Source organism: Scomber scombrus, chromosome 8 (genome assembly GCF_963691925.1).
Source record: "Scomber scombrus chromosome 8, fScoSco1.1, whole genome shotgun sequence".
NCBI classification, from domain to species: Eukaryota; Metazoa; Chordata; class Actinopteri; order Scombriformes; family Scombridae; genus Scomber; species Scomber scombrus.
Window position 1 is genome coordinate 2,262,951 of NC_084977.1, and position 26,690 is coordinate 2,289,640.

The 26,690-nt window shown below is 39.0% G+C and overlaps 1 protein-coding gene across 1 annotated transcript; it reads left to right on the forward strand.

The window, feature by feature from the left end:
* Window positions 1–4,396: 4,396 nt before the first annotated feature.
* Window positions 4,397–25,044, forward strand: taf4b (TAF4B RNA polymerase II, TATA box binding protein (TBP)-associated factor). The gene is made up of 15 exons (XM_062424156.1): window positions 4,397–4,841; window positions 5,047–5,168; window positions 6,899–7,006; window positions 7,172–7,300; window positions 7,978–8,100; window positions 8,361–8,450; window positions 8,895–9,029; window positions 9,261–9,393; window positions 12,198–12,270; window positions 12,413–12,573; window positions 12,771–12,901; window positions 18,067–18,192; window positions 18,487–18,543; window positions 22,746–22,853; window positions 24,919–25,044. The coding sequence occupies exons 1-15, from the start codon at window positions 4,397–4,399 to the stop codon at window positions 25,042–25,044; spliced, it is 2,067 nt and encodes a 688-aa protein (XP_062280140.1).
* Window positions 25,045–26,690: the final 1,646 nt, after the last annotated feature.

Genomic DNA, 26,690 nt, shown 5'->3' on the forward strand with positions numbered 1-26,690 from the left:
GGTAGTAATGCAAAGGAAATGTAGCTGCTCTATTCAATAATCTTATTTTACCAAGTGATCACGACTAATGTGAAAGGGGTCACTAATGCTGGTGAGACCTCAGCCCATTATTACCAGACTACATTTCCCTGCAGCCTCTTTAAGCTGTTCAGCAAACTCCACTTAGATCAGCAGGTTTCCAGCAGCTGCAGGCAGATGTTTTAAAGCTCTGATAGACCCAGCTTGATGGTTAGTGTTGTGTGAGAACAGTATACTGCTCTGAATGGCCACACTGGAAAGTGGCTGCATCTCACTGTCTCCCACCTCTCTCTCTCTAGTAACTCTGTCTGTCGGGTGCCTTTGTGATCTTGATGCGATGAATCATACAAACTCTTCTCCGAGGCATTCATGGTGTTGCATTAACACAAACATCAGAGAGAGGTGGTTGTTTAAAGGAAGGGAAAAAAGAGCGCTTGAGAGAATTTGCACACTTGGCCTTTTGCTGTGTGAAGTTGGGGTTTTGAAAATGTCTCTTTTTGCAAATTTAGGAAAAACAGATGCAGAGCCCTCCAGTATCCAGACAAGAACTTCACGTGAAGCATACTGACATATTTATTCCAACAACACATAATAATGGCATATTCCAGATGCTAACAGAGGCAGGTGTGTGTGTCTACTGACAAAATCAAACTGGGAAATTTTAGTCACAACTCCAAATATTCACAGGGTCTGATAGAAAGAAAAAAAATATATATATATATATACATACATATATATATATATATACATACACTACCGGTCAAAATTATTAGAACATCCCAATTTTTCCATTTTTTTATTGAAATTCAAGCAGTTCAAGTCCAATGAATAGCTTGAAATGGTACAAAGGTAAGTGGTAAACTGTCAGAGGTTCAAAAAAAGGTAAGGTTACCCAAAACTAAAAAATAATGTACATTTCAGAATAATACAAAATAGCCTTTTTCAGAACAAGAAATGGGTTAACTTGATCAAGCCTTGAAAGTTGGTGCTACCAATTCCTACAGATGTCCCAACTCTTCTTGATTACTTACAACCCCCTCTGTCTGCATAAAAGTAGTGTTGGAACACACTGTGGTACCATACCCTTGTGAGCATTATTTGAACAGTATTGTTCTGCAGAAAATAGTGTGTTGCTAAAGGCAATTATCAATGGAAGAGAGACAGACCATCATAACACTTAAAATGTAGGTCTTTCCTACAGAGAAATTGTGAAGAAAGTCAAGGTGTCAGTGAGTACAGTTTAACTTCACCATCAAAAGAAACTGGGGGAAACTCTCACATTAGAGGTCTGGCAGACCCAAAGCCACAACAGAGTCAGAAGACAAGTTTCTGAGAGTCAACAGCTTCAAGCACAGCTTCATAGTGGTCGTAGTAAGCAAGTCTCAGTTTCAACTGTGAAGGGAAGACTTCCAGTTGCAGGTTTGACAGATCGAGTTGGAGCAAGAAAGCCATTGCTAAGACGTCAGAATAAGAAGAAGAGACTTGCCTGGGCCATGAAACACCACCAATGGACTACTGAAGACTGGAAGAAGCTGTTATGGACTGATGAATCAAAATTTAAAATATTCTGTTCATCACACAGGAGTTTTGTACGCCGTCGAGTAGAAAGGATGGTTCCTCAGTGTGTGACATTAACTGTTAAACATGGAGTAGAAATGATGGTTCCTCAGTGTGTGACATTAACTGTTAAACATGGAGTAGAAAGGATGGTTCCTCAGTGTGTGACATCAACTGTTAAACATGGAGTAGAAAGGATGGTTCCTCAGTGTGTGACATTAACTGTCAAACATGGAGGAGGAAGCATGATGATCTGGGGCTGTTTTTCTGGATCCAGGGTCGGCTACCACAGCATTCTGCAGCACCATGCAGAACCCTCTGGTATGCACGTAGTTGGTCAGGGGTTCATCCTACAGCAAGATAATGACCCAAAACATACATCCACGCTATGCCACAACTACCGTAGGAAAAAAGAACAAGATGGTAAACTTGAAAACATGGAGTGGCCAGCACAGTCTCCAGACTTAAACCCCATCGAGCAGGTTTGGGATGAACTGAAAAGAAGAGTGAAAGCAAAGCAACCTACAAGTGCCACACATTTATGGGAACTTCTGCAACACAGTTGGGAAGAACTTTGTGCAGAATATTTTATTTCCATTGTAGAAAGAATGCCACGAGTGTGTTCAGCTGCCAAAGGTGGCTACTCTGATGAGTCAAAAGTTTAGAATACATTTTAGTTCATAAATTGATTCCATGATTTCTTTTTTTAACTTCAATTCCTCACATACAGTAGGTTTCCTTATGAGTGGAAAATATAAATGCTCTTGAACAATTTCTAAGAGAAAAGGGGAAGGCATTCAATTTGAAAAAATGAGATGTATAGAAATGTATTGAACCTGAAAACAGCATAGTCCTAAATAATTGTCATTATCAAGGAGATCATGGCTATAGACATCATTAGAATCACTGAAGAATCACTTAATCATTATAAATCTGATTAAGAGGGAAATATAAAGGAAAAAGAAAATCTATTTTCTCTTTGTATCCCAATTCCTGTCTTAATTATGTATATTAAAACGTTAAGACTTTATTGTCATTTGCACAGGCAAGTAAACAAATATATAGAGAGAAGAAAATGAGGTGGTATTTTAATCTGTAAAATCATGAATCGGAATGTGGGGATTTGAATAGTTCCAAACATTAAAATTTGATTTCAATTTTAATTGGTCAGTATGTTTTTTGACACGTCATTTTAACCAGCTTTTGGGAGTTTGGGAGTCCTTGTTGATATATAAATCATAAAATATGCCCCCCACCCCAAAAATGGGTTTGTCTGTATCGTATGTAGGCTATTTCTGTATTTAATGTGATTTTACTGAGCTTGGTTGCACTCCCAGCATTTTTCTTTTAGCAAAATACAATTATAATATTTCAATTATAATATGTCTTCACCCTCCTGACACATACACCCTCACGCACATGCACACACATCGTCATCTACACACATGCACAGTCACTCACCCACTCAAATCACATGTCACTTGACTGGCTGATCCTTCAGTGACTCCTGACCCCCTAACTGTATCTCAAACCTGATTCTGGGGTCCATCTTCCTCACTGTCATTCTCATCAAGCTCACTGTCCTCACTTCAAACAACCAAATATACGTATCTACATATTCATACACATGTACATATTTTTATTTTTTAAAGTTGTTTCAATTTAAACACGTAAAAGGCTATTTATGATACCAATTGCTGGTACTGCATCCCATGCAACTTTGGAACCTTAAAATGATTGCTCCAACCCCCACTGATGGGTCAAACCCACTTCTACCCCACATTTTATTGGATGAGGACATGTCTTGTGACATTGTAATTTAAACATTCTAAAAAAAAAATGTTAATGGATGCTATAATAACCAAAAAAGTGCTTTGTTGCCTGGCAACACCATGCCATAGAGGGTTAATAGTAAAGTTGCATATAAAAATTGTAAAATTAATCTAAACTTATATATTCTGCAGGTAAAAGTACCTCTTCATTACCGACATGTTTTTCTAAGTGCTGAATGGTAAAACCAGAGCCGTTGATGGCTCTGGGTAAAACGACGCATTTACGTCTCCTGCTGGAGAGTTACTGCTAGACTTTACTTTGTGGTTATACCAGCTGTATTTTTAAACTTAAGACTCATTTTGACACATATTGAACACACAAATACTGTAACATTATTCATAATTTGTTTTCTTCTGTTTTCTGTTTTTTATTTTTTTATTCTAATTACGATGCATCCATCTTTTCCGTGTGCCCCAAACGCAGCACGCCTCCAGTATGAAGGCTTCTGGCGGCACGCACGCGGCTCCACGCAGGTGAGCTCGTGAGCCGCAGTGAACGTGACAGGACGATAACTGACCTGTAGTTAGCCTGTCACTGGTTAGCATGTATGGAGCTCAAATCACAGCTGCTAAGTGTGCTAAGTGTCATTGTTTAGAGTTACTACATTGTTAGCTAAATTGCTGAGTAACGTCAGAGGTAAGTGGGACTCTGCTCACCTTTAACCAAGAAAAAAAAAAAAATAAGAAAAAAAACCGAGTCGAGTTGATCCGAGTAATGCTAGAACTGTATAATGGAAAAGCCCAATTTGTGTTTACTTTGTGGACTTTTAAAAGTGTTTTTGACGTAAACACGTAAAAGCGTATGACTGGTTAACGTTACTACATTCGCTGTAATGTTAGCAGCAATAAACAATAAACTTACACAGTTTGCATATTGTAGTTAGCTTTAGAATAACATACAAACAGTTGTCCCACATTAGTCAATATCCCACATTACCCTAATCCACCCTATGTGTAAAATACCATTTTTCCTCCATTCAGATATAATTATGGCTACAAATAAAGTGGTTGCTGAAGCCCAAAAGCTGGAGTCCTGTAGGACAACAGGGGAAGGAGACGCTCCTGTTCATATAAAGATATTACAGGTTCCAGTTAAGTGTGGACCCCTGATGGCTGCACCCAAAGACCTCCCGGCTGGCCTTGGCCACCATCCTGCCCCCTCCACAGTCACGGCCCCAGGCCCTCAGACGTCCTCTCCCTCTGTCAAGGTAGTAGCTACGATGGCTACCCCTGGAAGGGTGAGTGTCAATGGGCAACCACAGGCAGCCAAAGCAGCTGTGAGCCAGGTGGCCTCCATGAACCCGAGCACAACTCCAGGAAGGACGGTGATGATAACTGTGCCGAGGCCAGCCAATCCACAGCCAGTGACTGTGGCCCCTCGGCTGCAGCAGACTGCTTCCACACAGCTGCCAGCTAATATCCAGATACCACCAGGTGAGCAGTCCACGTTCTCTCCTGATTTTAAATGTTCAAGTTTAGCTTCAGCTTGAAAACCGGTTATTATATTCACCTGACAGTATGTGTTACTGACTGTTGATGTTTGCTCCACCCTTGCATGTCCTTTGCTCAATAATTGTACTTTTCAGGATAAGTCATAAATGAAACCCTATAATAAGTGACTTGGTGCTGGTTGTGGCAGGTATGATGCTGATTTCCAGTGACAGGGGTCAGCTGATGCTGGTATCCCAGCAGGCTTTGGCACAGGCTCAGCATGGACCAAGAGTTGGCAGTGGTCAAGCGGCCAGAATCCTGACCCCCCAGGTGTGTTTCTGCTGCTGCTTTCATTTAATTCTGAAGTGGAGGAATGTGGAACCTTGTTTTTCCAATTTATTTGACAGTAAGCTGATTCAGTGTCTGTAATAGACTGTATTTAGAAGTGTAGATGCTACATTTTTTGGGTGAAGCTGTGAAACAAGCATCTGGTATCTACAGTAGATAAATGAAGGAAGCTCAGAAGTGTTACATAGTAAAATACAGCGAGGCAAGAGACAAATATTGTGATGTATTAAAGTTATTAGACACATATACTACTAATATGACCTAATGCAACACAACCTCAAATTACAGTCACAAAAATGACCAGACTAGGGATCAATTAAAAGCTTTCTAAAAATATTATTTGCAGGGACATTTACTTGAAATTAGAGCTTGCCTAATATGTCGCTGCACTGTTTTTAATTATAATGATTAAAATCCCAGTGTAGTTTACTGTTTCAGAGCACTGACATCATTTTACAAAATAAAGTTTATTGTTGAACGTTAAAATATCACAGCCTCCTAAGATATGTATCTTTGTCGCAACTGTTTGATAACCACATTAGAGGTATCATTGCTAAAAAATGTGTGTTTTATGTATATTTTCTGTACATATAACATTATTGTCCAATATATTTATCTGTATTTTTTTGCTCCCTAATATCAGCATCGGCATTGGCCCTTAAAATCCAGTATTGGTTGAGCTCTACTTGAAATGCATTACTGTCAGAGTGTTGCTTTAAGTGTGACCACACCTGTATGTACAGTAAATCAGGTGTTTTTTGTATTTTACTTTAAATCGTCTTGTCTTTTCACTTTGTAATTATGAGACTTTTTTAATAGACTAAAAATCCCTGTTAAATAAAATCTAAACACAGAGAAGATAAAGGATCTGGTTGCTTTGTAAATCCACTGTAAATGAAATAATATAACGCACATTTGAATGTAGGCAGGTCATTAGTAAAGAGGGAGACAGGAAACAAGGGGAGAGAGGGATGGGGCAACAAAGGTTCCTGCCTGGAATCCATCTGAAGAACGTTGAGATAGGGCTGGGTGATATGGATAAAATCAAATACTGTATCGTGTCTGATTTTAATCGTGTCTGATTTTAATCGTGTCTGATTTTTCTCTTAGTCTTTTGTTTATTTTGTTTTTTGGTTTCTGTAGCACTTTGAGATTACTTTATGAAAAGTGCTTTACAAATAAAATTTATTATTATTATTAGTAATGTGTATGATGATTATAAGTGGATAAAAGCAGATAATAGAACAACTAGAACAATCTGGTAAGTTCCTCATTGTACTGTAACGCTGCCTTAAAAACCAGGAAAAGACTCTTATGCCATATCAAGACATTACAATATGCCAAACTAGCCAGTCAGTTACACCTAGGCAGGGCAGCATAATGATAAAGTGGGTAAAAGGCAAATAATAGTACAGCTAGAACAGTTCAGAAAATGACATCATTTTACTGTAACGCTGCCTTTAACATCAGGAGATAACACCTATGATATATCACGATATTACAATAACCAAATTCTAAGATGAATATCTAGTCTCATATCACGATATTGATATAATATCAATATGTTGCCCAGCCCTAGTTTGAAAAATTCAAACAACGTCATGAAAATACAGCACTGAGTGTTTTTTTTTGGTGTGCAGAGTGTACAGACTGTTGTGTAGGCAGTGGAGAAGTTAAATGTGGTCATTAACTATCTGTGGTGTGTGGAACAGGTATCTGCAGCAGCTGCCAGTAAAAGCAACAAGAAGGTGACAGTGATCAGAATGGCAGCTTCTCCCAGTTTCCAGCCAGCATCAGTACAGAAGGCAGCTGTGGTGAAGGTACCAGAACATGAAGCTCATCAAGTGTTTAGTCATGAGAAGCGTTAGAAACAACCTGTCATACATAATGATAATGATGATAGAATAAAGAGAAAGTGTGTTTATGAGTTTCATACACTGTTATGTGTACTTTAGAGTTGACAGTTTGTCCTGTGTGTTGTTCAGGTGATCGGTGTCGCTCCTAAACCAGCTGTGGTGCAGACCCTCAGTACTGTGACTGATCAGGGGGGGCAGAGTCACTTTCAGACTGTTGTCACAGACACCAAAAAGGAGCCTCCACCCACATTTAGTCAGGTAAGTGTAACCAGGTCCAGCTTTGACCTGCTGCCTCTGGATACATTTCGCTTTACTAGGAATTGTCTGAAACTGCAGCACTTGACCAGGTTATCATTCTTCATGTAGCCTTATATATTATTATTTACTGTTCATAGCAAGTCTTTTGTGTTACTTCTGCTTCTCCTTTGTTAAAATACACACAAATGTATCACTTTATGCTTTATTTTAAAAGAGTTACAGAGTGTTAAATGAGCCAAAGTAAAACAGCAATCCTCCTGCACAGTTCACTTATGTAGTAAGGGGGAGATGAGTGTTTCTTTGTAATAATGGTTCATGCATCCAGTCCATATAATAAATTGACCCCACATTACACCACCTGAACATACCCAGAATGTCTAGTTGTGGAAAATGCATCACTGAGAATTTTTGGCCACTTAAGAGATTTCTACTCCTGAGAAGCTTGATTAAAAAATGACTCAGTCTCCCTTTTTATTGGTGCAAAAGGACCAAAATTAGGCAGGTATACAGTGTACAGAGATGACACACAAAACATACTGAATACTCTTGTGTATGAGTGTATATGTATAGGATGTAGAATGTAAATCAACTGATAAAAGAATAAAAAAAGGAGCAAAGAGGGAAAAAACAAGTTGACTTTTATCATCATTGCTTGTTGCCTGACCTTCCATCAACAGGAGACTCTTGAAAGTGTGAAGAAGTGCAAAAACTTCCTGGTGACTCTGATCAAGCTGGCATCCAGTGACTCCAGGTCGGCCAACATGGCGAACAACGTGAGAGGACTGGTCAGGAGTCTGCTGGTACGTCTCCTCTCTTCATCATCATCATCATCATCATCACAAGCTGCTTTCACTGTGGCTCAGTACTTTAGTTTGTCATCAAACAAGTCATTGCTGCAGTTTGTAATTTCTCTTTAAAATATCTCATTACAAACAATTAAAATATATTAAAACATCTTAATTTATGGTCTTAAAAAACATCACAGTTCAGTTTCTTTTTTTTTTTTTTTAACTTAATGTTCCAGATAATATCTAATTGTACTTTTCTTCTAACCGTGTAGGAAGGGAAGTTAGAAGCAGAGGAGTTTACAGAGCAGCTCTATAAGGAGTTGAAGTCGACACCACAACCCTGCTTGGTGCCTTTTCTCAAGGTGAACAGAGGTTCAAATACACAGAATTGGGACTTCCTCAGGATTTTATTGATGTGCTATACTGTGTTTTTAATGCAGACAAATGAATGATGTAGTTGTTCTCTGTACATGTTTTCCTGTGTTTTTTCTCTTTTTTCAACCCACGTACAATGAAACACAGAGTCATCTCAGATATAGTTGACGGGAGACGTTTCCATACTACTTGGTAGGAATTTATTAAGCACCGATACCCAGGCCTAGTTAACATTTGGTCATTTGTACTCTATGTGTGTTATGTGTTGCATCATTTTCACCAAAGCAAATGAATCATGTACTGAGCGTACCTGCTCCTGAGTTTGGGTCAAATAGTTTTATCAGGGCTCTTTTGACTAAATCAGACTAAATATTGTTTGCTGTCTGGTTGCAGAAATGAATTTGACAGACATTTTTTCCTGTTGCTACTAGAAAAGTCTTCCTTCAGTGCGCCGCCTTACTGCAGACCCCCAGTTATTTATCCAACAGGCTTCAACTTCTACTCGCAATCCCTACATGAAGCAATCCAACACTGACACAGGACAAACCCTCAAGGCCAGCCAGCAGGTAAACACACGTTTTGCTGTTGTGAGCAGTGTACATTTAACAATATAAAAGCATGTTTTTTTCCCTAGAAAGCTGTTTGTCTTTATTGTAATGTAAAGAAATGTGATTGATCCATTCACAGATATCTGAATTCATTTAACAAGGTTGGTTAAAGGCTGAACTAGAAGTGAAGAGCTGCTTGTTGTTTGTATAGCTGACACCATGTGTGTGAATGACACTGAATGCTTGCAGGTGATACAGCAGCCCAGAGGAGTGACTGTGAGACCTGAGCTGACCATGTTAGCCCAGTCCAGAACCTACATGTCCAAGAGTAGCAGACCTACACCCAAACACACACTGGTTCAGACAGGGAGACACTTCACAGGTAATGTGACAATCATCTTTTAGAGCCCATGTCCACCTGCTGTTATCTTACTGTCTGTATCTGGATATCTTACCTGGATCAGGAATAATAGACGTTCATGTCATGCAGGTGTAACACACACAGGAGACGCTGCAATCAGGTTGGCTAGACTACATCACATCCACCAGCTCTGTCTACTTAATTTGCATATTGAGATCCAATCATAGTGCAGGCAGTATAGAGATAACAAGAGCTCTTATTAATGGCAGGTGTACATGCAAAGGCCTGTGATTGGACACCATAATCCAGATAACATTCAGATACAGATGTGAAGATCAGGCAGAAATACGGTCTTATGCCCTATTCAGACTCAAATCACAGGTTAGGTTGAGGACTAAATATTCATTGTGTTCCTCTGTTATTAATCCTATGGTTCCAGACTCCATTTTAACCATGAGGAAATGACAGGATGTGGTTTTCGCACACATTCATTTATCAGTAGTGGCCTGTTGTAGAGGTCACTGGCTGGTGCCGGGGGTGTCAGTCCGAGTGTGTCTGACAATTTAAACTTAATACACAAGGATAACTCTACAAAGAAGATGACAGCACTATCAACCCCGAAACCACCAGGACACACCAAATTCAGTGTAACACAAGCAAAAAACACAACACAGCAAAATGACAGGTTCCCTCACAGTGTATTTACACATAGTGACAATTGAAAACCCACACAACAACCCAACAATCAAGCATGTGCAAATAGAATCAGATTCATGGGGTATTGGCTGGTCCTGTAAGGCTAATCCATTGTTGCTAACTTTGACGCTAACCCACTTCACTTTTTCACACACTGCAGTCTGTACTGTACCTTTACTTCCAGATTACAACTTACTGCTAAACTCTTCCTCTTCTGCACTCACATTCACTGTCACTTTTCTGCCACTCGCACTTGTTACACATACACATTACACACTCTCCTATTCCTTAAAATGAGCTACACTACCATGAGTTTCTCATGTAACAACACAGAGGCTGACTAACATTTAGGAGCAGTGTTCCACAGAGACGCCCCCAAAGGCTATTGATTTCCAAATGAATGGATATTTGGTGTTATTTTTGGCATTTATAAAGAATACTTTTTTGGCTAGCCTGGGGGTTCTGTCCAGGCCTGTACAGTCATAGAGAAAGCACTGAATACAGACACAAAGAATTAAATAATTATGAATAATATAAACACATTCTGCCAGTAGAAAAGGTTTATTTGTATGAGCAGGACACAGTACATAGTATAAATATAGAATGCAGGTGTTTGTCAAACAGGTAATGGATTACTGAGAGAAAACACTGCTGCTCTGTCAGTGATACAGTGAGCTCCATCAGAAGTCTCTACAGATGTTACAGCTGACTGACAGATGTGATGACCAGAAACGAATATTGCTTCACAGGATGCTTCAGAGAGAAGCACGTCTCATTTATCTAAAGATACTGCATGAGGTGACAAAGAGTCACAAATCTTCCCCTTTCTAACTCTAACAAATGGTAATGAAACACACATTGACATCATTCAGTGTGACTCACACTTCCCGGGGTTATCATTATCTCTGATGTCCATTACCTATAAAACTCTTTGGTATGGTAAATGGACTGCACTTACACAGCACCCCAACCACTCAAAGTGCTTTTACACTACATTCCACACTCACTTTGAGGAGCCGGGGTTCAAACCACCAACCTTACAATAAGAAGACGACCCTCTCTACCTCCTGAACCACAGCAGCCTATTAAAAACCAGAGGAAAAAAGAGGCTACAATGCAAACTGGAACTACTTATAGCTAATTCAACTTTTAATGGAGACTGCAAAAATGTAAACAAATGTAGTTAAAAATGGTGCTGAAAGAGAACAGCAGTACTTGTAGCTTTATGAAAACTTGCTCTTCTAATTGTTTTATTATCATATTGGTTCCCAAATAGGCTTATATAATGGTGTTGGCATGTGTCCATCCATCAAATTAGCAAAAATATTTTTTTACAGTCAAACTGTGCTGATTTAAAAAAATAAAAGAGGACAAGCAGCTTTTCAAACGGATACAAAGAGAACCATTTTTAAATACAAAGATGTCCCTCTGGACAGGATTCAAATCACAAGAGGATCAGGGTCTTCAGTGAAAAACAGTAGGTCATTTTGGTTGTAATTATTACTGGGATAGGGTGAAGAATTACCCACATACCTGTTCACATACATGTTTCAGACTGGATTGAAATCACTGACCAGCAAGTCATTCTCAGAATCACCCCACATTCTCTACAGATGCTTATTGTCACACACTTTCAGCTGAATTCATTTCTTCTAAAGTAGTCTGTAATTAACATGTACAGACAGACTGAGCCATGTAATAATAATAATAATAATAGTAATAATAAAAATAATAATGATAGATTTGATATAAATAGCACTTTTCTTAACAATAATAATGTGCTTTACAGAAGAAATAAAAACCAAACAAGGCAGATAAAGTAAAGCAATGAGGAGCACAGAGGTAAAGACAGAGGCACAGAATAATAGTTCACGGTGAATGAAATAATATAAATAATAAAATGTACAGAAGTAAAACAGTAAAATAATAATCAATCAATTAAATCAATCAAGATCAATTAAAACTCAAGACATAGAGCAATTCAAACATTTCCAAAAGCTTTGGCAGTGAGTTCCAGAGTGTTGGGGCTGTAACAGTAAAGGCTGTTAGAGTGAGCCATACACACCAGCTCAGGCACACACTTTGCTAAATTAAAAGCCAAATAACTTTGTATGTTTCTCTTCTTGTAGGAACTTTTCCTTTTGCTCAAGATTCATCACGTTCCACCAAATTTGCATTCAAGGACAGTTCAGGATCTTACAGGTAATACATGCAGTATATGACTTACGTTTGTAGTTAAACAGTTCAGTGAATCTCACTAGCATTTACTTATAGTGGTAAGCTTGCTGACATGAACTCGTGCACAGAGCTGAGTTCTTTTTGTGTGTTTTTTTTTTCCCCCCAGGGAAGATGATGACATTAATGATGTGGCCTCCATGGCTGGAGTCAACCTGAGAGAGGAGAACGCACAGATCCTGACCACCATGGTTGGCTCTGTGGTGCAGTCATGTCAGGATCAGCCCTTCCTCTCTCCTAACCCGGTGCTCAGTCGAATCCTCCACACAGGTACAAGAGTCCATACAGCCATTCAGTATCTTCACTGTGACATGCTTAAGGGTCACACCGCTGATTTTACACATGGAGATCCTTCAAAAGATGAACAGAGACGTATTATGATTGTACCATCTATTTTAGTAATGAGTTAAATACATTGAGTGTGTGTTCTGATAATGTTATTAGATGTTTTGTGTCTCCTTTGTTAGGACAGGCACTGGGAGTGACTGATGTTGGTCCAGAGGTGGTGACTCTGGTGTCTCATGCTACTCAGGAGTATCTGCGCGGGATGCTGGAGAAGCTCACTGTGATGGCAGAACACCGAAAGGCAGCCCTGAAGGTACAGCAGGATGTCCCCTAACACACAGCAATTATAATCTCTACTATTTTATTTAAATGAACGTGGGTTGTAGGTGTAAGTGGAGAAGCCACCATCACTGCAGCTGACTTGTACACCCATGTGTAACACTGAAATACTTATCAACATTTCACTTTAGACAGAAAACTGTCTATATACTTCAAATGTAATTAAAATAAAACAATGTTTATAATCTACAAAAATGAAACTCAACATCATGTAGTTTAGTCTGAACAGATGGCTAGATCTCTTTTATGTTCTGTGATGTTATCAGCTGCTCCAAAAACCCAATGGCACTTTGGAAAAGGCAAATTTATTTAGATAGCACATTTCAGCAACAAGGCAATTCAATGTGCTTCACATTAAACATTAGAAGCACTGAGAGATGGTGCAAAAGAAACACACCATAAAAAGAAAACTTGAAAAAGTGTTAAAAGAGTTATTAAAGAACAAATCAAAGAAAAAACATGCTAAAAGAGAATAAAGGGTTGTTAAATGGTAATGGTGACAACTATCACCATCATATTCATAAGCTGCCGAAACAGCTGGAGCACACAGCACATTGTTGGGCACTACAGAACATTATCATTCATAAGTAGGGCTGGGTATAGTTTAAATGACGATACCACTACTAATCCAAGTACCCTTAAAGTGATACCGATACCAATTGAGTACTTGATTCGATATCCATCATGTGAATAGAGGCATTAAATTGCAGAAAATGCTACCACTCCTCCACATCTAAATGATTTGATTTATCTTTACACAAATGCAAAAAATCAGCATGTGGGTCACAGCACACATCACACACACAGTTGCCTTAACAACAACAACAACAACCACAGACGCATTCTGCTGAAAGTCGCTAGTTACAGAGAAAAGTTAGCAATCTGGTACATAAACCCTGCCCACTGGAGCAAGCCAGAAACCATTTTCATTTCAATAAAATCCAAGATTTAACACACAAAAGATGAGTAATTAAGTCTACTAGCAGAAAGAAGTCCACGCACTGCAGCTCCCAATGCAGGTATAATTTAATAGGATGACGCAAGTGACATTTTGAGCCTCCTGCTCTTCTTCAGACTTGGGTATACTTGCATTGGGAGCTGCAGTGTGCAGACTTTTTTCTGCTGTTACAGATTTGAGTTATTTGGTCCAGCACCTGCTTTTTGACTGGAATGTGCTTGTCAATTACACAACGTTTCTAATGAGTTATACTAACCATTGATCTTACCTGAAGCAACGTGTGGCGTGTCACTTCAGAAGACATTGGCTTTGTGGACACAGTGCAGTTCTCCACCCATTAGTTTTCTCCATGTGTAAGCAAACGTTTAATCTTATTACCAGTGTTCTCATTTTTTCCATGTATGCTTTTATCCGGCTTCACAGATGTGTAGTGTAGCCACACTTTAGAGCGTTTAGGTGGCATCTTGGCTGCTGTACTGCTAAGCACACTAACTCATATTCACTGTTACTTCACCACCACAGACGTCAGATTTTCTAGCTCTGGGTGGGCTTAGTTATTATATATATTTATTTATTATACAGAGCATAAAAAATACAAATATAATTAGAATATTAAAAATAATAACAAATTAAATTTCAAAAGGGATTATAGAGGAAGATTTACAGCTGTAGCTTATAGCTCTTGGTGTTGACGGCTCTTAAAACAGATGAAATACATGAGTAAAAGTTAGAGTGCAGTGTGAGAAATGAAGAATGATTTGATTTAATCAAAGGCAGCAGCAAACACAAAAGTCTTCAACCTTGATTTAACAGAACTGGTTTATTTTGGTCTTTTTGGTGAGTTAATTGGTCCCGTGCTCTTACTCAGTGCATGTATTAAACCATAGTCCCCTAGCCATATGCTTGTGTAAATTTCTATGTTGCCTGCATCATAATGGTAACATATTTTGGTGTTTTCCATAATCTGAGCCAGTGGAAGTATGTAGCTGCTGAACAGAAGAGGGAACTCCACAGGTCTGCTCTGATGTGGATCAATCTATAGAAACAAAATAGCCCCTGTCCTTTAAGTAGGATTTTTAGGAATAGGCATGATTAATCGATGATTGATCGTTAAGAATTTTGTCTTGAATCACTGCAATGAATTTCACTATGTGGCAGCAATGAGGCATCTTACCAATGAAGGCGATATTTGACAGAGGAAACCGCTCAGCTACCTACGAGCTGCCATAGATACCAAACGTAAACATGAAGAGGTCAAGGCGAGGTTTGGCGTGGGATTGTTTCAAATTAAAAATGAGGGAGTTCATTGTAAACCTGCACCTTGACCAGGTTCCCCAGGCTAGCACGATGCCTCTGCATCCCGGCTACTTCAGAGCGGCTCTCTTCAGCTGCTGGACTGACTGTTACCAGGCTGTGCTAACTGATCCCTGAGCAATGCTAACATGCTAATCTTCCTCAACAAGAATCAGTAGGCTGGAGTTACTTTACTTTGTTAGCAGTGGACAGTCACCACCGCTGCAGCCTTTAGGTGAGTCACTCTTGTTGTTTTATGAGGCTCTAGTTAAAAAAATGTGAAGTAACACTATCTCTGTCACTCACTCTCCCTCTTTCTCTCTCGGCTCGGCTGGGTGCATTTTGGAGTCGTTTAACGTTATATTTTTTGGCAAAAAACGGCCAGTCCTGAGTAATATTCTGCTTTTTGATTAAGTTGTTATTAGATTTGATTGTTTTTTTGGAAGTCTTTCTAAAAGAGGCTCAATTGTGATTAAGTTCATACGTGAAGAGGTTTGGCTCGGAACCTCAGACTCAACACAGTTGAACTTTAACTGCCTTGTCATTCAAATGCCAATCCCTAATTTAAACCAATTTAGTGCTGTGCTAGAAAGTCACACTCAGTTTTCCAGTCGGTTAAAGCTTCGTTCAGACGGATGTAAATGGCACGATCACACACGATTTCATACCAGGCGGAGCGAATGAAGCGTCTGAAGCGAATGAATGAATCAATCAATCAAGCGTCTGCAGCGGCGCGGATAAAGTTGGAAAATTTGAACTTTTCAGGTGGCATCGCGCCGCGACATCCAATCAGCGGCGAGTTTCTCCCGACGTCACAAGCGCAATTGAAGCGATGATCCAAAAATGTATATTTATGATCAAGCGGCGCGATAGAAGCGATTCAAGCGTTTTTTTCCGCGTCAGACGCTTTTGGTCTGAACGCAGCTTAAGTGATATGTTGTGGTTGAATGTGTTTGTTGAATGCAGCACTGTGATGAAATGCCACTTGTGTTGCCATGTTGATAATTTGTTAAAGATCTGAGGCCATGCAATTAGAAACATTTAGCAAAAGCTCGTTGGCAGAATATCAAAGCAGCAGCAGCAGGATTTCAGATGTTGTATAATGTCCTCCAGCTTTTTATGGTTAATCGGATAAAATGATGTCAGACTACTTGAATTGATTTTTAGGGGACACGGGGACAACACATGCTCTGAACCTGATATGGAGGCACTGACTGATTGTCTAATCTTCTGAATTTTGTCAGTGAAGAAGGAGGTGAATTCACTGCAGGCCCTGCTAGATAGAAGTTCAGAGGTCACTGACACAGGAGGGTTTGTTAGCTTGTGAACAGTAGCAAACAAGGCACATGCACTGTTATTGTTTTGGCAGTGATGTCAGAGTAGAAGGATATTAATATAATAATACAAATGTGATGTCTGTGCTAACGAACCTCAACATTAGTTATTCAGCTTTTCAACACTCTTTTTTTTCTGTTTTCACCAGCGTGGTATTTCTCCATGGAGATCTTTTCTTACCAAAAACCAGCTTCACCTTAGTGGGTGCAATGCTTCAATAACATTTGTCATTATAGAATTGAAACTTGTGCAGTGCCTGTTCAAAATGTGCCTGTTTGGAATGGGCTGTTAATGTGAAGTGTGAATTGCAATTTCTTTATTTTTAATTCAAGTTTAATATATACATGTGTACATGCATGTTTTTTAAAAATTATTATATATATATCAGTTATTTGTGTTAGATTCATGAGCAACCACCCGACGCTGTATTCCCTCAATGTGCAACATCCCATTGGAAGTTCAATCAATCTTTATTTGTATAGCGCCAAATCACAACAAAGTTATCTCAAGGCACTTTACACATAGAGCAGGTTGTAAACCGAACTCTTCAGGTTTTAATTTTAAAGAGACCCAACATTCCCACATGAGCAGCACTTAGCAACAATGGCAGGAAAAAACTCCCTTTTAACAGGAAGAAACCTCAGGCAGAACCAGGCTCAAAGTGGGAGAACATCTGCCTCGACCGGTTGGGGTAGAGAGGAGAGAGAGGAAGAATAGGAGAGAGAGAGAAGCACATAGAAAATAAACATTGAAGCTAGAAGGTCCGGGACTGGAATCTGTCATCCGGACGTCTACAGGCCCAGATTACCTGTGAGACGAGAAAGCACAGACAACTCTGGGGAAGAAGTGTAGCTTATTGAATACATTAATAGTACATGAATGTAAATGGATATAGATGGATGGATAGAGAGAGGAGGAGAGAGGAGCTCAGTGCATCATGGAGGTAGGAGTCCCCCGGCAGTCTAAGCCTATAGCAGCATAAACTAGGAGCTGGCTAACTATAAGCTTTATCAAAAAGGAAAGTTTTAAGCCTACTCTTAAAAGTAGAGAGGGTGTCTGCCCTCCGGACCGAATCTGGGAGATGGTTCCACAGGAGAGGAGCCTGATAACTGAAGGCTCTGCCTCCCATTCTACTTTTAGAGATACTAGGAACCACCAGCTCTAACAACCTTTTGCCTGAGAGACACAAAATTACCTCTTTGAAAAATAGCTAAATAGTCTCCAGTCAGCCTCACTCTAGTCTGGGCTTTTAGGTCTATAAACACACCTCTAAAGGAAGAAGAAGCTTATTTATTTTGAAGCTTAGATTTACAAAGTGTTCTGGGTGTAATCTTTTTTAAATGAATGAAAAGACTTCAGTGTCAATTCCAGAAATGCAGTTATTATGAATCGTGTGTGTGTGTGTGTGTGTGTGTGTGTGTGTGTGTGTGTGTGTGTGTGTGTGTGTGTGTGTGTGTGTGTGTGTGTGTGTGTGTGTGTGTGTGTGTGTGTGTGTGTGTGTGTGTGTGTGTGTGTGTGTGTGTGTGTGTGTGTGTGTGTGTGTGATGCAACAGGAGGACCTGCGGCATACCAAAGTGAGTGATGTGCGCTCTCAGCTTCGTTTCCTGGAGGAAGTGGAGAGTTTAAAGAAGAGGAGGAAGGATAAAGAGGAGAAGGAGAGGCTGTTGCGTTTGGCCAAGGTAAGATGACTAGACAGCAGCACCACTCTCAGTTTGACTGAAATGACACTTAAACCACCAGTCTTCTTCAGAAGCAAGAATATGTTATATACTCAGATACATATAGGATGAAATGACTATTAACTGATATTCAGAGGAAATATAAAGGTTCATCTTTGGATGGCAGTGTGTCTTTCTGTATAAATGTCATTAACATTTTGATTTGGACTGTCTGTAGACATCTAACCTCTGCCTGCCTGTACTTAAGTATGAAAATGCTGTATAATAACACATCTGTGTGTTTTTGAATCACAGAGTCGCTCACACACTGAAGATCCACAGCATCAGCAGCTCAAGCAACGGGCCAAAGAGGTGTGTGTGTGTGTGTTCTCAGTCTGTTTGATTTCCACCAACTGCTGAGAAAAAATGTGTATTTTAAGGTCTGCTGGATAGTCAACTCTCTCCACCAGACAGCACTTTACTTTGTGTGCTTGGTGTTTGGTGCTCATACTCGGTACACTTGACTTGTTTGAGCTCTTTTGCTAGAAACCACTGTCTTGAGTTTTATATATGGAAGCTGGTAAAAAACGGTATGACTCAACCAAGCAAGCTTAATAACTAAACAGTAAGATCAAGTGTTACTTTACATGTTCACAGTGCAATGTCATGAATTCACCACTCACTACAAAAGCATCGACTGATAATTAAATGAGACAGATGATGATGGACCAATCAGCAACATTTACATGATGAGACATGACCCATTTCTACCATCAGATTTATTCAGAAAGTAATTGTGGTTGATAGATCAGGACAAACTAAACAACATATGTATAAATACCTGTAGAGAAAGCTAGAACCGATAAAATACCAAATATGATATAATATAAGTTGACATGGTGGCAAAGAGTACCTACTTCAGAGCAGAGTACAGAATAGCATGATAGTGTCACATGTGGTTTTAAAGAGCTCAGGCTCTTTAAATATGGCCAACATATTTAGTTTATCATACAAGTCTGAAAAGATAAGTGATCATTTAATATTAGTTCCCTGGGATGAAAGTACACACTCTGCAGCCTTGATTTTAAGATGATTTGGATAATCTAGTCTATTTAAAAAAATAGTTGTGTATTGGTTCTGTTGTCAATCAAGTGGTCAACTAATTATTATATACATCAAGAGTAACTAATGGTATACTACTCTTAAGTGCATTTTATTTTGTTTTGTTTTGTTTGTGCGATGTGCAGTGCAATTTTTGATACCACGTTGTTATATATGGGAAGAAAAAACAGTGGAGAATGCCTGCCTTCAGGTTTGTAGTGTGAACTATGCAGTAGAAAACTGACAATGTTTCCAGAATGTTTTCAGTTTTAAATCAGAATCTGATTTGTTAGACATCAGTAATCAGAGTAAAGCAGGGGTGTCAACCATGTGGCCCGCAGGCCAGAACCGGCCCACCACAGGGTTCAATCTGGCCCACAGGGTAACTTTGAAAAAGTAAGAAAATTGCAGAACAGTAATTCTGATGAGCAGGTTGGTACCCTGTGTGGTAGCTCCTGTCATCAGTGTATGAATGTGTGTGAATGGGTGAATGAGACATGTAGTGTAAAAGAGATTTGAGTGGTCAAAAACACTAGAAAAGTGCTATATAAGTAGTCAATTTACCTTTTCATTTAAATTTTCTGCTGATTCAGATGTTTTTTTCCACCCTGACCACGAATACAACTCAAAATGAATACATATTGTGTTCATATTTAAACCATTCATTTATTTAACATTGTGCAAAATGTTAAAAATGTTGTCGATTGTCCACAATAATCGGAAAGAAACTGAAATATAATATTGTTAAAATTGCTCATTTTTCATAAGTAAATAGATGGTTTATTATAGCAAAGTTACAATATATACATTATATATTATTTATAGGTTATTAGGCAGTGGTTTCACTCATCTGGCATACTGGGCTGTATGTGGCCCTTCAACTAAAATGAGGTTGACACCCCTGGAGTAGAGGATCAGAGCAACTGAGCTGATTTGATTGGTTGGATCACCTTCTGCTCTCACACAGACATGAAGTGGATTGGGTGGTCACCGTACGTTAAATTCAGTGTTTTTGCCGTCAGTTACATTTATTTAGACCAGCAAAGGAACCTCTGTTAGTCTAAATAAGTCATCTTTATTTTGTACAGTAGTAAAAAAAATCTGTTGATATTTAATATTTGTCAGTTGTGTGGGCCACAGTAAACTCCCAACAAGTTGTGTTTAGGAACTCTTTTTAATCCTCATTTTTCATGTTAATTGATGGTTTAGTAATGCGATAGTGTGTGCGTGTGTGTAATGTTTTCTGCCAGACAGGGAGAAGTGTGAGGGAGACACACACACACACACACACACACACACACACACACACACACACACACACACCGGTAGCAGTGTGGCTATTTAAGGAGGCGCTAACACCTCACAAGCCTTGTTTTCCTTGTCAGGATGCCGCGTTGCTCCCAGCCATCAAACTCCCAGAGGTTCCTCCACTGCAACCAAATCTGTTCATTTACATGCCCCGCTACTTCCACCCACACACACACACACACACACACACACACACACACACACACACACACACAAACACAACCCCTGCACCAGACACTCACTATACCGCTGCCAAGTATATAAACACACACACACACACACACACACACACACACACACACACACACACACACACACACACACACACACACACACACACACACACACACACACATTCACACACATGCTCCAACCTTGAGTAGTTTGGTGCTAATTGGAAGTGATTTTAATTGAGGCTCATTTCTCAGGTTAGATTGGAGCCAGTAATGAATAAATGTGGGATGACTTCAGTGAGATTCACCTCCAACATACTGTTTAGTTATGATTAAATGAAGTGTGATTCCTCATGCTGGAGACATCATGGGGATGCTGAAGGAGACAGAATACATCTTGTGAGCTTTCTGGTTTATTATAAATTGCTCCATTGTTTTATATTGTAGGTTTGGCCATTACCTCTATCCATTTCCTAACACTAGCAAGTTCTAGTTAGTGTCAAAGTAGTGATTTACTTAAACAGGTTGCACCATTAAAACTTGAGAAAAGTCTTAGAGAAGTCAGTGTAGCATTAGAAACTCATTTCTAACTGTAGGTATTAGACTACTTATTTGTATTAAAGCATTCATAGAGAAGTGTGTTACATAGTTGAGTGTGCATGCAGTTTAGATGGGAAATACCTTGTTAATGTTATTTGGACATTATGTCCTATGCTACTAGCATAACATGTTTAATCATTTGAGGTAAACAGTTCTTTTTATGCAATGTAATTTGAAATATTCCAGTTTACATCATTATTAAAAAGCACTTCCATCAAATATCTTTTTTAGTCTTCACTATAAACAGGTCAAACATTAACAAGCTAGCGTTAGTTTTGTCACTTACTGTAGCTGCTTTCCATTTATCTTGGAAGAGGTCGTAGCTAGGAATGATGTCACACCCAAGTTTTAGTTGTTCCAGTTTACAAGTCAGAGAACCAGTTGTAGCCAGGTTAGCCAATGATAGCAAGACCAGCTGATAAAAACATATTTCTCTGTATTTTGTTCATACAGTCACCATAGCAACATGTCCACAGATAGAAGTTGGACAGTGCTGTGTGTACGGCTGATGTAATGACACATAAATAAGACAAACTACTGTTAACAGGATATTACTACAACTTTCATACTGTTGATACACCAGACTGCCATCTTGGGTTTTGAGGCTGGAGCTGGTTGGGTACATCCAACTTTTCCGAGTCTGAAAGCCGACTTCAGGGGACGTTCCAGTTGAAATTTCTGGGGACTGGGAACTCTGAAATTCAGACATCGGAATACAACTTTAAATCCCTGAAATAGGCCTATATAAATTAAAAATCTGCTGGCCTGCTGACAATGTGTAAAACTGAACAAATTCATAAAGAGTATCTGTAACTTTGAATTAAAAATTGAAAAACTATTTTTGTTTATGTATTTTATTTATATATTATAATCTATTTGTATTTAATTTTTATATATGTTCTATTATCTCCACCAGGCGTAATCAGCTAGGCTTATTTAGTCTGCTGTAGTCCATATTGTGGCCTTTGTTGGTGCTCAGTAAGTGACATCCACAGAGAGGTTTGGTCTCACGTTGAACTGGAGCATATGCAGATTTATTCCATACTTTATTTGTTATGATCAATTAAAGTCATGAATAAATCTCTGTGTTTATCTTTGCTGCCATATTGACTGTACACACCACAGATCTGCACTCTTCTAGTTTTAACCTTATTTTTGATCCTTATTTTACAATGTTGTTTTTTTAATTGTTACACACCAAGAACCTTTTAACACCATGCTTATCATGCTTTGTTGTGGTTAAATTCAATATTAGTAATGTGTAAAACTCCACTTATTAACCATAAATAACAGGTGTGTCCAGCCATAGCCAGATGTTTTTAAGTGTTTTTTCAGAAAATGTAGAGCAACTCCTTCTCTTAATTAACCCTTTTGTGTCTCTCCTCTATTCAGCTGCAACAGATAGAAGATGCTCAGCTGCAGCAGCAAGAGGCCAACCTCACCGCGCTGGCTGCCATCGGGCCTCGCAAGAAGAGACCTCTGGATCAGATGGACAGCCAGGTGAGTGAGTGCTGCTCAGGGTCCTGTATGATAAACACAGCATCAGTGTTGTTGAATATTCAATTCATCCTCGGTCTTGTTCTTCTGAGTGTTGAAACAACACTTAGATCATTCAGCAGTTATAACTTAAACCCAGAATAATATTGAAACATTTTCCAAATGCTGTTTTTAAAATCTGATCACAATCTAACAGACACATAGACGGATTAAATCCCAGCTGGTTCTCCCGGCATCACAAGAGTTCAGATGAAGTGTGAACACAGACAGAGGAAGCCTACAGCTCAGCACAGCGAGCATGTGTGAGACTGTTAGTTTAGTTCATTGACTCTTTAATTCTGTGTGTGTTTAAGTGTTGGCCCCGCAGGCTGTAGGTTTAAAGATGAGGGCGCTCTGTTAACTGCACACACTTCCCACTGCCTTTGAACTCCATTACCAAGCGGAGCTCTCTCTCTCTCTCTCTCTCTCGTTCTCTCTCGTTCTCTCTCTCTCTCTCTCTCTCTCTCTCTCTCTCTCTCTCTCGCTGTCTGTGTCTGTCTGCCACAGGGCTTCCTTTACCTCAGCTGGCACAGCAGTGGCTCACGACAGGAAGTGCAGAGGAGTGATGGCAGAGCGTTTGGAGTGGAAGCTCTTTTGAACGTGTGTCTTTGTGCTGCTTCTCTCTGTTTAGCGTGTGTTACTGCACATGCTCAGATAGCTGGGGCAGCTTTCAAACCCAACTTTTGAACTTATTTCACTATAACTGTGATCATTGTTCTGACATTGTTTTAAATTATAATCATTCTAGGATTAGTTTTCTGAGTGAAGAAGCATGAAACATGAAAGCTGCTCTTTGGGGGGGAAATCATTTTTATATCAAGGTCCACTTACTAGCTTTTCCCAGAGCTTTCAACATTATTCTGTCCAACTACTATTACCAAGAAAACAATGAACTTTCTCACTCCAAACCTGTAATGTTTGAGCATAGGACTGCAACAATTAATCAATGAGTTCCAAACTAACAATTTTGAGTAAATTTTGAAGAAAAAAATGCCCAAACTTTGATTTCAGCTTCTGACATGTGAATATTTTCGGGTTGTAGTAGTTCTCTGTGACAGTGAACTGAATGTCTTTAGATTTTTGACCAGCAGGTGAATGATAATGAATATAAGTATTAGTCACAGCTCCAGCTTGAACATTTTGACAAAATATTTTGTCAGGTGAAAGTTTCTGAATTGAATGGTTGAAGTATGGAGTGTGTTGAAAAGTGTGACAACTGATCACACTTGCAGATATTCCTCCAGTTAGTCGATTTTAATACGGTGGCTGGGAAGTGCCAAACAACATTAGAAAGTGTGAAACACTTTTACAAAGCTTGAGACAAATTTAAAATTTTGGAAAACATACCAAGGACAAAACATATTTACATTTTAGAAAATGGGAAACATTTTCACCAGCAGTCCCCAAACACATTTACATTTGACACAATCTTAACGGAAAGGGAATGTACCAAATATGGGAAGTGATGAGTGTTGTCTTTGTGGAGTTTATGGTGATGTTTTGTCCGTTTTGTGGACAGCATATGAACCGCTTAACCTGGTTTTGCTTTCATGTGGATTGTCTCTACAATGTTGAAAGGATCGGACCAGACAGAAGGACCAGATATGCTGCATCATTGCGTACAATAGTTTAATGAGAGCCACTCGTACGCTGTAATAATGGACATGATGTCAAGTGTAAAACCACATTATGTGTTTGCCACAAAATGGGCAAAATATCATTCAGTCACAGTCCATGCTCAGTACTTTCCCTTTCAGTCAAGATTATGTCATTTTTCTAAAATGTAAGTATGTTTTGTCCTTGGCTCATGTCATTTTGTTGTATGAAATGTAAACATGTTTACCAAATTGTAAATTTGTCTCAAGCTTTGTGAAAGTGTTTCATACTTTGTAATGTTGTTTAGCACTTCCCAGCCACCGTAATGTAACATGTAATAAATGATTAAACAAACACTCAGCTGTTGGGGTGTTTTAGCAATAATGACCAGCTCGTGTGTGTGTGTGCGTGTGTGTGTGTGTGTGTGTGTCAGGTGTCTCTGCTGCCCAGGCAGGGTGTTCACAGAGTGACTCGCATCATGCTGAGGGATCTGATGGTGTATATGGAGCAGGATCACTTTCTCCGCCACTCTCTCACTCTGTACAAAGCAATGCTCTGATTATTACCATCAATCTCTGTTTTGTGTTTAAAATATCCAAAGTGCCTTATTTTTTATTACCTTAAAAATATTATTTGTGCACTTTTTGTCAGTTCTAATCTACTATCAGTGTGTTTGAAGGACTGGTGCTGGATCAGCTGATCTCTAACAGCACTTTTGATGTTTGTGTTACTTTAATGAACCTGTAAGCAGGATTCTAAAGATAGTAGATTAGTGCTTCTGGTGAACACTGCTGTTAACTGAAGAGTTGAATATGTGTAGTCGAGTTCTCAGTTGGACTTATATTTGTTTTCCTTCATCTTTCTGTTTGTTTGACTATTAAAAAAAGATGAAGACATTTGCTGTGTCTCTGTTGTTCAGACATGAAAGCAGAGGGACCTTCAGGAGGGCAACTGTACCACTTTCATCCATATCTCAACATCATCAATATAGCACAGGACCAAGTGTCTCTACTGAAATGATCACTTGACTTCTGATCTCACACCACCTTCAAATTAAAAGCAGGTTAAAGACTGGACTTTCACTACAATCACAGTATCAAGAAATTCATTTTGCCAGCCATTCTGAATGACTCTCTTCTTCCCAAAATGTAACAACAGCTCTCAGATCAGCTGTTTCCATCCATTACAGCCTACTTTCTTGCACTATCAGTCATTCTGAGATTTATGACCAAGCACCTGCAAAACTAATGACATTCTCATCACATCAACAAATGTCAGCATGCTAATAAATTATGACCATTTCAAACTTGGTCACCATGTAGTTGGATTTAGCATTTAGCTTGCATTCAGCCTTTAAAAATCATTACTTGTTTTCTTATATATTCATCATTAAATGATCAAGAGAATAATGTAAAACATGATGAATAAATAACGCTGGCTCGGTTTGCTGTGCCACATTTGCATGGCTAACACATTCACACCTTCCTGTGTATATCTACCTCTGCTTCTTTCCAAGACAGAAGTGAGGAAGAGAAAATCGGGCCACCAACAACATCACCTGCATGCTGAAAATAAATTTAAGGCTGAATTTAATAAGAATTATTTTTTTCACTGTGCAAGAATTTTTACTTTACCAAATTAAACATGACATATTAGCTCCAGGTAAAAGTAAGTGATGGTCTGTGCAGTTATTACAAAAACAATGCAATAGTACATGCAAATAAGGCTCATGCCTCCATTATCTATACATTGTGAATTGCATTGAGCATATACAGTACTTATACAACATTTACAGTACATTACAACCAGTAGTCTTTGCATTAAAATGGATTGTTTGCAATATTGTGCTATAGTAAATGAAGTCTGAAAGGCCTCAGTCCCTGCAGAGGTGCTGAGCAGTGGAACCATCTCGTGGAAGAATGTGAAATATAGGACATTTGTGCTCAATAGAAATCAATTATAAGTCTGACTGCTTTTAAAGGAGTAGTCCAGTGATTTAGTGCTGCGCCTCTACAAAGTAATGTGTATTGTGATTGAAGAGTAAGAGACAGATATCCTGCTGTGAGGACACTGAGGTCATGCCTTGGTATTTGTTCTGAGAATTTGGGGGTTAAAAACTGATCCATGTAAACATTGATGCAGTATATTAAAAGGAGACTTTTAGTAGTTTAAAAATGAATAAAACAATTCAAAATGTCTCTACCA